This window comes from Amia ocellicauda, chromosome 18 (genome assembly GCF_036373705.1).
Source record: "Amia ocellicauda isolate fAmiCal2 chromosome 18, fAmiCal2.hap1, whole genome shotgun sequence".
Taxonomy (NCBI): Eukaryota; Metazoa; Chordata; class Actinopteri; order Amiiformes; family Amiidae; genus Amia; species Amia ocellicauda.
The window spans coordinates 10,250,916-10,266,206 of NC_089867.1; the positions used below are offsets into that span (position 1 = coordinate 10,250,916).

Here is a 15,291-nt window from a genome sequence, read left to right on the forward strand (position 1 = left end):
CTGTCTGTATATATCTGAATGGAGGGAGGAAAGCAGTAAACTCTGTCATCTAATTCGGAGAGCAGCAAGGTAGACAAACAAGCAGAGGAGATGTGGTGTATTTTGATTAGGCCAAACAGTACAATTCTTTAAGAGCTAGTTATTGAAGTGTATGATCAATTCTTAGTCCAGCTCATGAGTGCTATAGACATTTATCCTTGTTGCACTTTTCACTTGTGGAATCAGAAATCACAAGGCATTTGACAATAAGATAGTCAAGGATCAAGAATCCTCTCCTCAAAGAAACTTTAAAAACCTGGTGTATTGGTCTCTGCTCCTGGCAGCAATCCATGACTTTGCTTTGAGTCACAGGAAGTGTTTTTCACATCAAACATCACACACTTTATATCTCTATGGGTGAAGCCTGTCAGTAATTTCATGATTTGTATTAACATTTTATTAAATATGATGGATATAGTGATCTACATTAATTACTTTAATGAGTGAGAGAGTTGCATAGCCTTTTTTTCCCTTTTGCAGTTAATCTCCCTGATTCCCCAGAAACTACTGAGATTTGGTTTTCAGAAAAAAAAAAAAAGAACATTCTGGATCATTGTGAAGCTGAGGAGGCAGTTTTCCTAATCAGCAGAACACTTGAAATTATATAATTTCCCATTATAGTTGTGGGAAGCTAAAATGTCAGCTTGGCTGTGTCTATCAATCCTTGTCATTTTATTACTGGTGAAATTCCTGTAGGATTCTAATTATAGTGCAATGTATGTAGGCTGCCTATGCATAATATCCCAGAGTAATTTATTCTCAAAGTGACTGACTTTTTTTTCCTTTCTCTATTTTTCCTGTAATATATTTGCTGGCTGACCATGTAGGTCTAATAAAAGGGCACTTGATCTTGGCATGAAATTATGAACGGGTTTGTTAAATCATTTCAGTGTTCTTAGGCTTTAGTTCCTTTCTTCTGTATTATAAAATGTGTTCTGAAATCGCCATTATTAAAGCTCAGCAGTCATGTCTGTCCCCATCAAAACTAATACATTATAAAAATAAGGGCTCTACCGGAGTGTGCATAGAAAGATGCTCTTTTGCAGTCCAATATCTTCAAAAGTCTGCATCTTGGTAATTTGGGATCATGTTACCTAGCATACAAACGAAAGGGCGCCAAGAGAATTATGTTTATTTGTATTCTTAACAATGCTCCAGAAAGCTTGTCTATCAATTAAAAAACATGCAAACATTGCAACTTAATGTTTAGTAACAAAGTTTTGTCCTTGATTAGTCTCAGGATGGATGAAAGAATACTCTACTGAATACTGAATAACGTTAAAAATAAGCTGACACTTATATAATCTTTTCAGTAAGCAAGATCAGGCTTTTTAAAATGAGTTTTTACAGTATTCTAAAGATACATCATCACAGCACTTTTCCTATTTGAAAAATAGGAAATAAAAATAAAAATGTACATACTTAGGTGCTTCACAGACTTAGGAAAGGTGATTGCCACACAATTTAAATGGGATGGTGAAATCTGTAGGAATATGAAAATGGTATCTGAAAAGAGATGTAGGTAGATCTACACAGAATTCTGGAGTCATGACTTGAATACCTTGAAAAGCAGAGCACACTCACAATCCCCTATATTTCTTCGTTTTCTTTTTTCTTTTTTTATTTCTCCTTTTGTTTTGTCATAATCATGCACTTAGGTAAGGTTAGTGGATCATCCACCTTCATGCACTTTTAGGATTGTTCTTTAGATGAAAGAGAAGCTGGGAATTTCTTTGTAAAATTACAATAAAACACAGTTGCCCTGACTCAGGTAGATTGGATTGATGTTTGAAGATCGGCAAAAAAAAAAAAGAGAGAGAGAGAAGGCTTTTAGTTCTGTGATTATTGTAGAGATGGGGTCTTGATAGTTGAAGCAATAGATTTTTATTTTTTACTTTTGATCTTTTATGTGCTCCCTGCTATTGAAGTGGAATGACTCTGAGGAATATGTTTGAGTGCCTTGATGTATTGTTTCATTGGAATATGTAGTGCACATGAATAACTACATCCCTTTCTATCACAGAAACACAGCACATTATTCTATGAACTCTAGTGGCATTTAAAACTACATGTAATGTTAAATTGACTCAACTTGCACTCCAATCTGTAGTTACAATATATATTTCGTCTGTCCCCGATGTCTGTAATCTTTTCCTAGTAATTCATCTGTCTGTTTTGAAGTAATGAAAAGATTCTCACTTCTATGTCTGTCCTCATTGATTAGTAAAAGCATCTTCTTTTCCCAACATTTTAAATGCCCTTGCTATCTTGGGAGTATGTATATAAAGACTCTGCCAGTAACCTGGTGACTCAACATATGTCTTTGTCAGTGCTGGCGACCACATTACTATCTTGAATAAGGACTGAAGATTTCTATAATGGAGAGAAGGAAATTCTGCTTCAAGCCTAAAGCACTGAACGTAGGGACTGACACAAACAAATACAATATCTGTGGGTGATGAAATTCAGGAAGGTTGCAGTTATCACACTATAAACACTGTGCTCTCTCTCACTTAACTGTAAATGTTATGTCATCTTTGTTGAAATTTGTAACGAGTACACACTGAAAAGGTACAGTTTAGCCCAATCTGGAAGGCAGGAGATAAAGCAGCTGTCAGTGGTAGTATTTTGTGGACAGTTATGCTAGAATGCACAGGTAGTGGCTCCCTATTATTTCTCATGTGAAGAGCAGATGATATCAAACTGGATTGCTGCACAAATAAGGGAATTAAAGAAAACAAATTAGAAAATGGCAAAATAACCTGAAGAATCCACTTGAGAGGCAGAATGAGGGGAATGCATGTCGGTGGGTTGAGCAGGATCAGAGGGCGTAAGATAGCAAAACACACGTTAGTAGGGAATTCTGGGTGATTGTTTTTGGTAATTTACTTGGCAATGTTCAACGCTAATGTTGAATTCTTAAATGCCATATGGAAATGGAATATGCTGGAATGGTGCGAACATGATTAACCTAACGTGTTCAAGCGCTGTATGAAGCATTGCACATATCCACCTTATTTCCTCACATTTAACCTTGAAGCATCTTCTGGGAATCATTTATTTGCATTGTAAAGAAATTATCATTGATACAAAGGGGAAATGTACTGGGACTTTCTTCCAAATGTACAGGGAGACCATATAAAACATAAAAAGTTAATAATGCCTTTAATATATATTGTAGGCCCAGTCCTGGCTTTAGCGATTGCTGCAATACCAGAAGGAACACTTTCCACTGTTTTGATAGATGGCAGGGTCATTATTGTGTTGAAAAATAAACCCTGTGATCTACCTCAGACTATCATGATTTATAGTTTTACCTCTAAAAAATGTCCCTTCTGTTTAACTAAATCTCCAATTTGTACACTATATTTCCATTCCAAAATGAGGACTGCCAGTGGAAGTTAAGGGTCTGACAATGAACATATTAAAGTATTCAAAAGTTCAATTACTACTTGTTGTTAGTGCACATATCAGAGATACGGTGATAAAAAAAAAAATGAGCCACAAATAAGTTTAACCCTAAACACACTGCTGTGCTCAATCTACATCCTGTAAAAGAAGAGCAGGAAGATTTAATTATACACTGGTATATTTATATACTTAATGTTCCTGGCATTAGTCCTTGCATTTCTATTTACTGTTAATAGTTACAAAAGGAACGCTTAATTTTTCTGCTCTTATTTTGTAATATCTCTTTTTGTTCTGTATTTTGATTCGTGCCAAACAGGAACCAGGCTTTTCATGAATAATAATGGTTTCACCTCCTCTGTATAGACTGGTGATGTACATTGAAAGAGACAGCAGAAAGGCTACGCCAGAGAAGGAACAACAAAGCAGCAATGAATACCTGTCAAACTGCCTGGACCTACTCATCCGTCACATTGTGCAGGAGCTGCCAGCAATCCTAGGTAAATCAATCACATAACATGAAAAGATTTTAAAAAGAGGGGGGGAATGAGAATGGGCATCACTGGCCTAAACATCTTATTTTTTTTCTCTTTGCGCCTTTTTAATTATCCTTCTGATTGGATTATAAAGCACCAGGCCAGATATTGACCTGTTCCGCCTGTTCGTTTGTAAATGAGCTACACTGTTCAATACATCTCCACTTGTATGTCTAACACCGTTTTCTAATTGTAAGGCTCTACTACTACAAACTTATTTTATGACCTTTGGACATCTGATCTGTCTCGCTTTCCTGAGTGAGCATTCGTGTGGAAAAGGCCTTAGACCAAGAGCTTTTTAACTGCATGCTATTTGAATTGTACTCAATATTGCATCTTTCAAGATGTCTAAGGGTTCATTTAAAACTTTGCCAGGCCACTTAGTAAGATGCTTTTGTGTGAGGATATATATATATATATATATATATACACACTCACCTAAAGGATTATTAGGAACACCTGTTCAATTTCTCATTAATGCAATTATCTAACCAACCAATCACATGGCAGTTGCTTCAATGCATTTAGGGGTGTGGTCCTGGTCAAGACAATCTCCTGAACTCCAAACTGAATGTCTGAATGGGAAAGAAAGGTGATTTAAGCAATTTTGAGCGTGGCATGGTTGTTGGTGCCAGACGGGCCGGTCTTGAGTATTTCACAATCTGTTCAGTTACTGGGATTTTCACGCACAACCATTTCTAGGGTTTACAAAGAATGGTGTGAAAAGGGAAAAACATCCAGTATGCGGCAGTCCTGTGGGCGAAAATGCCTTGTTGATGCTAGAGGTCAGAGGAGAATGGGCCGACTGATTCAAGCTGATAGAAGAGCAACTTTGACTGAAATAACCACTCGTTACAACCGAGGTATGCAGCAAAGCATTTGTGAAGCCACAACACGTACAACCTTGAGGCGGATGGGCTACAACAGCAGAAGACCCCACCGGGTACCACTCATCTCCACTACAAATAGGAAAAAGAGGCTACAATTTGCACAAGCTCACCAAAATTGGACAGTTGAAGACTGGAAAAATGTTGCCTGGTCTGATGAGTCTCGATTTCTGTTGAGACATTCAGATGGTAGAGTCAGAATTTGGCGTAAACAGGATGAGAACATGGATCCATCATGCCTTGTTACCACTGTGCAGGCTGGTGGTGGTGGTGTAATGGTGTGGGGGATGTTTTCTTGGCACACTTTAGGCCCCTTAGTGCCAATTGGGCATCGTTTAAATGCCACGGCCTACCTGAGCATTGTTTCTGACCATGTCCATGCCTTTATGACCACCATGTACCCATCCTCTGATGGCTACTTCCAGCAGGATAATGCACCATGTCACAACGGTCGAATCATTTCAAATTGGTTTCTTGAACATGACAATGAGTTCACTGTACTAAACTGGCCCCCACAGTCACCAGATCTCAACCCAATAGAGCATCTTTGGGATGTGGTGGAACGGGAGCTTCGTGCCCTGGATGTGCATCCCACAAATCCCCATCAACTGCAAGATGCTATCCTATCAATATGGGCCAACATTTCTAAAGAATGCTTTCAGCACCTTGTTGAATCAATGCCACGTAGAATTAAGGCAGTTCTGAAGGCGAAAGGGGGTCAAACACAGTATTAGTATGGTGTTCCTAATAATCCTTTAGGTGAGTGTGTGTGTATATATATATATATATATATATGTTTTAGAGATTCATACTGTTATAAGTGTCAGATCATTTTTAAGTCTTCTTTTATTTCCAGGTGACGTCCTTACTGCATTAGCAAACATTTCAGGCCGTAAACATCCATCAGCAGTCCAAGCAAAACAGCTGAAGCAGAGTCTTCCCATGATGGCTGTAGTGCTTCATCTTCTGACATCGCAGGTAAGATGCTACACTCCTGGTCGGGTGTACTTGTCTGTAATGTTTTTTTTAATACACAACATTTTTCACAGTTGACTCCACTGAACTATAATATGTATATTAGTGTCAGTGCTGTCAAATCATTCTACTCCCAATAACAAGTAGTTCATCTTAGTTTTTTTCACAGTAAAATACAATGTTCAGCTTTAATTCAAATTCCCTTTAGTGGTCCACTTAAATACAGCAGTAAAATACAAACCGAAAGTAAACATTATTAAACCTTATTAAACACTATAACTTTCAGTTATCAATTATAGGGACCTAAACTAAGTAAACAGTCCCCAAAGTTTTTTTAGTATATGAAAATCTATTAGTTTTCCATAAATAGTGCATTCTGCGATCTATACATTTACAAAATATAAAATCGATTACTTGTCCCAATTCTAGGAAAGCGATATCTCGGTGTTAAAAGAAATAATCAGCAAATTGATGCTTCACATTTAATATAGCTTCAGTATAGTAACTCACCTATTGGTTTTTGTTCCAGCTGAGCTCTCAGTTACTTACAAAAGGTTTGAGAATTCAAGTGCCTTTTATAATTTTACATTTCCCCAACTGTTTAAATTAATTAAAATGCTCCAATATATTACTTGAGTCTTCAATTAAGTAATTGAGAGTTTAGCTGGAACTCAAACAAGACAGTGGGTTAAGAACCACTAGTCTATGAGTGCTTTGTATGCCTTTATGGTCAGTTAAAAATTACTGTTTAATGTGTGTTCCAAGAATCTCTCAGGTGTCCTCCTTCCAAATGCATTTAGAAACTTTGTTCTTGACATTTCATACAGTAGCTCCTCTTTCATTACTGTTCATTAGCTCTTGCCAAGAGCCTCCTCATGGACTTATTTTCACAGGCTAGAATTTATGATCAGGTTCTACAGGCTAATGTTTAACCAGGTCATAATGAGCGTGCAAGGTCTTGATGCAATAAAGTGCTTTATTAGTTGAAGCTGTTGTTGGTGTAGTTATGACAACTTTATCCTTCACCATCTGAATTAGGAATACATTTTCATTGCTTGTAGTATAAAATATTGAATGCCTCCTCTAAGCTATCTATTTCTTTAACAAGACCAATAAGTGTGTCATTTGGATCTGAATGTATGTGATAAACTCTTCAGTTGGAACCCAATAATGCAGAAAAGAAAGTGAATACAAGCAGTTTGGAACAGATTCTACTATTATGATACATGATCCTTGAATCTGAACCCTTTAAAAGGAGCAATAATTTTCTAATGGATGTCGTGTGGTGTCTCTCGGCGGGACTGGAAATCATTACCAGTAAAATAAATAGGCAATTAATTTATTTTATAAATGGTCTTTTTAAATTTTGAATAGATTTGAATGATCTATTTTCTGAACTAAACAGTGGTTAAAAAAAAAAAAGACAATTATCTGTATCTTGAGTAAATGCTCTCAGATAAAAATCAGAACAATAAAGAAAAGACTATCAAGTATTTCTTCTGGATAGTAACGAGACTTGAGAGACCTCACTGCAGAAAGCAGCTGAATTCCTGCTCATGGACAGTAAGTTTTCTTGTTCTTGAAACACCACTTTTTGCTTTAACAACGATGTCACCTTTCATTAATGAAGCAGGTATTTTTCTTGTACAAACCATCTTCTCCTATAATACTCAAGCAATTCCTAATCCGTTCTTGATACTTTTAAATGTATTCGTCTTGTGTATCAGGTTTATATGTTTTTCCAGGCATCATGAGATTCAAAGATAAATCCTTTGCTGTTTTCTGTTCCCGATTACAATCTTTATACCAAGTTAACCTTTATTAACACACTCTATTTGGTAGCTGAATATTCTGTGTTTTCAATGCATAAAACAAATCAAAGTAACAAGTAAAGTGGCTAAAACAGGCTTAATACTTTAGATGGGGATGAAAGATGACAATATACCCATATGTCTGGAAGATGATGACAATAGTATCTACCCATCATTCTGTCTATCTATATATATATATATATATATATATATATATATATATATATATATATATATATATATATATATATTAGGATGTAAAAAAGTTTTTACATTGACTTGCAATCCAAATGTTGTACTCTAAATTGTGTTTAGATCAAAACATAAAGTAATATAAGACTGTATTCACCGCTGGCATGTTTCAATTGCCCCGAGATGATTGCAAGAGGATTTCTAGCACCAGTATGATGTTTACCATTAAACTCTGTGATGCAGAAATGGATGGCATTGACCTGCGGCTTTAGATCATAACAATTTTTGGGAGAGACTGAACGGAGCCAAAAAAAGAAAGAAAAGAGAAAATTGAGCTGTCTCGGGTTAAAAGTTATAACTTATTACTTTCATGTATTTGAGGGGCTACCGTATATATACACATTTTAGATTTCTGGGCAATATCATAAAATCTGTTCACTGGGAACAAGTTTCCAAATATGAACTCCAGAGCTGTCGTGTATTCAATTTACTTTCTGAACTTATTTTAAAAGTGTAGATAACATTTGCTGATGGAAGCAAGTCATTTATATTTCAAAAACTGGGCCTCCATGGTGGGTCTTGCAGTAAATGCCTTTGCTGGGAGTGTGCCTTGAGTTCTAGCCTTCCAGTTGCTTAGACTATGCCACTAGTTAGCTGTGGCAGGGAGCTCCTCAAGGGCACTTCATGTTTGGCTGAGTGTATTGAGAAGCTGGGTGTCTGCCTGGATACCCATGTGGCTGGATGTCTATAGGAACATTTGAGTCTGTTCTCTGCCAGACCTGAAAGCCCTGCTGTTTTGCATACTGGGATCATGTTTTAAATAGAAGTGGATGGTACAGAACTTGTTTGCTTTGAGGAGCTCTGTTTGTGCTTTTAATCTCTCTCTGACTGGTGCTATATAATGTCACATTATATGACATTTGTATATCAAATAAAATTGTGTTTTTAGTATATTAGTGTCAGGGTATATTTGACATAAAAAAGAGGAGACAGTAATTAAAATACATTTTCACCGCAGGACATTGTTAAAAAAATAAAATTTGTATTGCACTGATTTGACAGCCAGAAGCAATGTAAAAAGGCTCCACCAATAACATAAAAGTAGGGGTGTTTGAAAAGTTAGAATGGAAATTTGGGGGCAAATTAATGTTTGCAAAGGACAAGTGCTGTTGTCATAGTGAAGGAAAGGGGAAAGTAATCTGGACACACAGTAATGTATGTGGATAAATACACACAGTTGGAAATAAATTCCAGCTATGAAGAAAGCTAAATTCAAAGCAACATGGATACATAATTACACATTTTATTTAGTGGGATATCAAATCAACTATAAACCATTTGTTTTAAGAATTGTTGATGTATTTGCAGATATTTAGGCCCCAAGTGGTGACAGATGAGTTTCTCCTCAACTTTGGAGTGCTATTGGTGAGTCAGTGATCCCATTCAAAAATGTTTGCAGCTCGGATTATATTTCAAAATTTTACTCTAGCTGTTGTGCACATTTAACTTTTTTGTTTACTATAAATAAAATCAACCTTTCAGTACTATATTTAAAAATGCCTAGTTGGATTTATTTCTTATCTGTTTGCTTTACACATGCAGTAATGAGTATTTCAGATCCATTTTAAGTACTTCTGTGTGCCTTTCAGAATCATATCAGATCTGTAGATTCTTGTGTGACCAGTTTGGAGAATGCAGTAGGTGAGTATATTTCTACTAATTAGCTGTACCTCTGTCTGTAAACATGTACTAAACCATGAGTTTAGTACATACGTGCCTGTTACTTTCATTTTCAGGACAGACTGCCTCTGAAGAGTTTTTTAGGGGCACACTCTCAGCAATGGAAGCAGTTACACAGCATCCTGTCTTGCTGACACACTATCATACGACTGTAAGTGCTGCAAGTTCATTAAAACAATATTTGGCTTTTCTCCCAAACATGTAATGGCACCGTTAACTACTTGTAGGCTGCTTGCCTAAAAGTTTGAGCAAAGGCTAAGACCTGAAGTTGGTAACTATGTGTCTAACAATTTTCTTCCTCAGTTGGTGTCTCTCTGTTGAATGCACTGACAGGTTGGGTTGGAGATTGTCAGAGAGGTCTGCAAGCGTGTAGTAATGAAAATGTATAGTCTGAACATTTGGTTCTCCCTTGAGAGATGCAATATACAGGCCTTCTTGTAAATATTGACATTGAATGCCAGCTGTCAGTTCTGCGTGACTTATGGGGAAAAAACAAACAAACAAATAAATAAATATAGTATTACTTTTTTACTGTTATTTGTATTTCACTTAAGTTCAGAGCAGTAAAATGTTGGAATGTGTTTTATAAAGTCATAATAATTAAATAGTGTCGCAAGCAATTTCACTCCACAGAGTTACCTGGGTTCAAAACTCTCACAGTGTGCATTTGTTTGCTAGTTAAATTGACATAAATGTGTCTGCTGAATATGACCAGATGTACAATCTAGGACCAGACAAAATCTAGACGTAGATGCAGAGCCTTGAAGCACTAAAGAAATTATTATTGATTGAAACACTGAAGAAGGTCACGCACAAACATGCGCAATTGATTTAGATGGGTTTAATGAGTTTGAATTATATATTTTCTGTCTAATGCATGAAGTCTGATTATTGCTTCATAACAGAAGGCTAAATAAGAGATTTACTGGTGTTTTTAACTGCATAATTACACTTCATGTGTGCTGATCATGAGATTGGTCACAAGTGAAACATGATTATTGCATTGTTTTATATGCGAGATCTAACATGTTTTATATATATATATATATATAATGGAGAATTTAGCACTGTGGAATTTGTGTGTGGTGATTATTTTAGACTAATAGAAAATTAAAAATCAAAAAATCAAATTTAAGGACTGAATGTATTTTAGATTTTTTTTTCCCAGTTACCAAGTATGCATGTATTTGTAGATGCACAGTTTCAATGACTCTTTTATATATGCTTAAATACTAGTCTGTACATGTACCATATAAATGGGCTATGTACACTCAAAATCAGAAGGAATACAAGGAAAAACTAAAATGTGCCAAAGGGGAAAGCCCATAAGCTTGTCTATTAATCTACTGTACTGAATTTGTTTTTCATTTAACCCTGCACTTACTGCTTTGGATAGTTTAGTTTTTAAATCAGACCTTCAGAATGATTTATAATATCAGATTCTGTCTATATATATATATATATATAAAAACAGATTAATCCACGTATCAAGGATAAAATTTCTATGTGAATACTACTCTCAACAGCAATAAAAAAATACATGATTTTTTCTACAATGTGTCAGTGTTCTGACCATGCAGGTTTACAAGAACCTACAGTCTTCAAAAAATGTGTTTCTTCAGTAGCAAATGCAACTCTACATTCAAAAGCAGTCTTGCAATGGAAACGGGTTCTTGGTTACTCACATTTAGACACCACATTAGAATACTTATTATTGTTTCTATGGAAATAATACAAAAATCATTGTAATTATGAAAACCGCCAACATAAGGACTTTTATCATAATAGCTTGTCTCCATGATCAAAAGGCAGTGGCAAAGATATATTAACATAGAAATAGCAGCTCATATAATTATTCATTTTGCATCCAGCTGTTACAAATTGCTTGTTTAAAATTAGCTTTCATTTTAATATAAATACAGTGTGTGTGCGTGTGTATAATGTCCATCTCTAATTCTGATAACATCGGGGTTAGCCATCTAAAAGATTTAATATTATCCTGTTTAGGATGCAATCTGTACTCTTCAATGTGTGGTGTATTTGTCTGCTGGAAATACTAATGTTTACAAAACAATGTACTGTTTAGAACATATAGGTTATATTGCACCATTTTTATTTATTTTTTAATATAGTTTATATAGTAGGAGAGGTTTATACTAATACTAATATACTAATTTAAATGTAACAAGTTATTCAATGGAGTCCTTACACTTTTATCTATAACTCTGCTTGTCAACATTTCCCCCTCTAAACAAAGCAGCTTTGACTATTTATATATAGAATGTATGAAGGAGTATTAAGATTAAACTTAGAACATTTAAAAGTGTTTTTTTATTTAAGGTTGTGGACTCCATCCTTCCACCGTTGGCTTCCCTTGTGTGCAGTAAAAATGGTAGGAATGCAATATCACCTGGTTGTTTATTATTATTATCTGTATTTCACTTTATTAAATAGTCCAAACTGTGCCGTCAATCCTTTCCCTCATAGCTTTGTTGGAATGCTCCCAACCATGATCTAAGCAATAGTCCCAAAACTGCCCAGTGAAAATATCCAGAATCATGTCATTGGTTTTGTGATGTGTACTTCAAACGTGTTTAACCTGTGACCTGTGAGAGAGAGTCCCATGTGGAAGGTTGAAATGCCAGTGATTTGTGGGCCTTTGCCACAAAATCTTCACTCCATTTTTGACAGCTCTTGCAGAGCTCTGTAAATAACAAGAGAAAACAACTCCTTGCCACTCTTTCTCCAGCCGAATGGCGAGTCTTCAGCTTACGGTTGCTGTCAGAAATCACACTGCTGCTGGTGAACCACGAGGCCGTGGAAAAGGGCAAGACGCTCGGTTCAAACAACAAACTTCTGTCTCTCATTAGAGAGTCCCTGCTTCCACAGTAAGCTGTCCACTCCCCTTCCCTTCACACCTTGTCTATCCCTCTCCTCCTCTAGCACAGGAGGCATGCCAGCTCTGGCTAATGCAAACTTAGGATTGAAAAAGTCCAGAGAAGATACGAGAAGTCATTATTGTTTTGGTACAGTGTCCCGCCTGCTGCCCTGTTTGGCCTTGGCTCATGTTGAAAGATAATCACAGACATTTGTGTTTTGTTTTAGAGTTTGTTTCAAATTTTTAACAATCATGTAGATTTGGATGTGAAAAATATTATTACTAAGAATGGATACCTCAAATTGTTAAGATATATTTTTTTTTCCCATAGGTCTGAGACACTCCTTCTGGAACCAGATCCTATTCCAGTATACACTCTGAAGTTGCTTGTAGCTTTAACTGAACATAACCCAGCTTTTAACAGGTAAGCTGTCCCAACTGTGCAAAAAGTGCACCAGCGCTATGACCTTCTAGCCATGGAAGACAAGTCGACTGAAACATCTTCATGCCTATACTTCTTAATATCTACTGTTGTATGGTCCTATATTGGTGCAATTCTACTGGAATCCTACTGCTATATTTAGCTCATATCATTAATTTTTTATTACATTATACTCTGTATTGTATACCTCAAGCACCTACAGTTCCACCATTCTGACTTAAAGGGAAAGAGCATACTCATGTTTTTAAGTTGTTATCCCTCAGGGTCACTCTAAACAATCTAAACAATCTAAAGTAATGTTGAAAGCTAAAATAATAAGATTGTAAAAACAAATAATACTCATGACTATAACTGAAGTATAAACTAAATTGTAGCTGGACTTCAGTATCTTTAGATTGTTGTATTTTTTTTCCTCCTTGAGAGATCAGGTGGGTTGTGGCCTAAGGTAGAAAGAGAAGAACTTATAAATATTACAAATTGTCAGCTTATTTATTTATAGTTCATTCATCTATTAAAAATTAAGTGACATAATGCATAACTTTTCTTTCCAAGCTTTGCTTTGTTAGTAGTTTTTTTTCCTCTTTTAGAATGACTGAATGTGTATGTACAGGAATTACACTTAAACTAGAAAAAAAATGCTAACAACTTTTTAGAGTCCTTTCCTGCGCTGACCACTTGAAAGGATTTTGCAGCTAAACGCATGTTTTAATTTATTTAAAAAGAAGCTGCTGTTTTATATTAATGTGTTTTGGGCTTTTAGTTATGCTCAGTATAGGTTAAGAGCACAAAATATATTTTGTCCTCTGTTACTACTAGTCCTCTGAAATAATAATTCTTGATATCCTGCACTATGGATCTGTTGTTTTATTTTTCATTATTAAAGTAGCTCCTAATGTTGTTACAGCGGAGATATAACTCCTTCCTTGTGCCTTTCACAGCACTAATAAAGTCAGGTGGCCTACTATTATACACAGGCACATCAACAGTTTCCCTTATTTTCTAAAGAATGGAGCGTAGGGAAACCCCCGACATAAAGGAGAGACTGATCGTTGTCATTCAGATTAGCACTTTGTGATGCAGAGCTACTGATCTCTGTAGCCTGATCATGTCCAAACAGCATCTCTGTCGAATGAGATGTCACCTGTGTGCTGGAGAAGAAGAAAGAGTTTGCAAAAGATGTTTTAAGGCCCCTCTGGGTGTTTTTAAAAATCTTTCATCTTGGCTTACATGTAATAACTTGATCAAAATATATTTGAGCACCCAACTTTTATTGCCTCATCTGAAGGGTTTGAAGTTAGATAAAACAAAATGTTAAGGCGCTAATGGACTATACAAATAGTATATTGCTGGAGGTGCTGAAATGAGGAGTCCCAACAATAAAGGCAACTCTAAACAAAAAGATATCCTTAAAGCTCTTTGGTTTACTTTGGCTTTTTTAGTTTTTTTTACTTGTTTGTGGCTGCAGGGTATTTCCTAATATATCACATCAAGCCCTGATAGTGTGTTGTGTGTAGGTGTCTTTAGATGTATGGAAAAATCATCTGAGCTGTTCTGCGTATTTTGGGTATTGAAGTTTATTATTTTGTTTTTGTGTTACCTATAACTTAAGAACATAAGAAAGTTTACAAACGAGAGGAGGCCATTCGACCCATCTTGCTTGTTTGGTGTCCAAGTGATGCAAGAATACTAAGGATTTTTAAATGTTCCCAAATTTTCAGCTTCAGCCACATCGCTGGGGAGTTTATTCAGATTGTGACTACTCTCTGTGTGAAGAAGTGTCTCCTGTTTTCCGTCTTGACTGCCTTGAAGCCCAATTTCCATTTGTGTCTCCAGGTGCGTGTGTCCCTGCTGATCTGGAAAAGCTCCTCTGGTTTGATGTGGTCGATGCCTTTCATGATTTTGAAGACTTGAATCAAGTCCCCACGTAGTCTCCTCTATTCCAGGGTGAAAAGGTTCAGTTCCTCAGTCTCTCAGTAGGACATTCCCTTCAGACCTGGAATAAGTCTGGTTGCTCTCCTCTGAACTGCCTCTAGAGCAGCGATATCTTTCTTGAAGTGTGGAGCCCAGAACTGTCCACAGTATCCAGATGAGTTCTAACTAGTGCGTTGTACAGTCTGAACATCACTGCCCTTGTTTTAAATTCTACACTTTTCACAATATACCCTAGCATTCTGTTTGCCTTTCTTATCGGTTCCCCATATTGTTTGGATGGAGAAAGTGAGGAGTCTACATAGACTCCTAGGTCTTTCTCATGCGTTACTTCATCTAGTTCTATTCCTCCCATAGTGTAATTATAGTGGACATTTTTGTTACCTTGCACTTGTCCACACTGAATTTCATCTGCCAGGTGTCGGCTCACAACCGAATATTATCTAAGTCCCTT

At 36.2% G+C, this 15,291-nt stretch overlaps 1 protein-coding gene across 3 annotated transcripts in view; it reads left to right on the forward strand.

Annotated features, from left to right (window-relative positions):
* ulk4 (unc-51 like kinase 4) overlaps nt 1–15,291 on the forward strand; it is a 123,589-nt gene that overhangs the window by 48,721 nt on the left and 59,577 nt on the right. For 2 of the 3 annotated variants that reach the window (XM_066691564.1, XM_066691565.1), the window contains exons 23-30: nt 3,814–3,947; nt 5,727–5,848; nt 9,217–9,273; nt 9,498–9,549; nt 9,645–9,739; nt 11,929–11,980; nt 12,338–12,476; nt 12,798–12,890. In XM_066691564.1, coding sequence (XP_066547661.1) covers nt 3,814–3,947; nt 5,727–5,848; nt 9,217–9,273; nt 9,498–9,549; nt 9,645–9,739; nt 11,929–11,980; nt 12,338–12,476; nt 12,798–12,890 — 744 coding nt within the window. Of the gene's footprint in view, nt 1–3,813; nt 3,948–5,726; nt 5,849–9,216; nt 9,274–9,497; nt 9,550–9,644; nt 9,740–11,928; nt 11,981–12,337; nt 12,477–12,797; nt 12,891–14,741; nt 14,894–15,291 lie in introns of those variants that run through there. The other variant, XM_066691566.1, reaches the window with a different exon arrangement.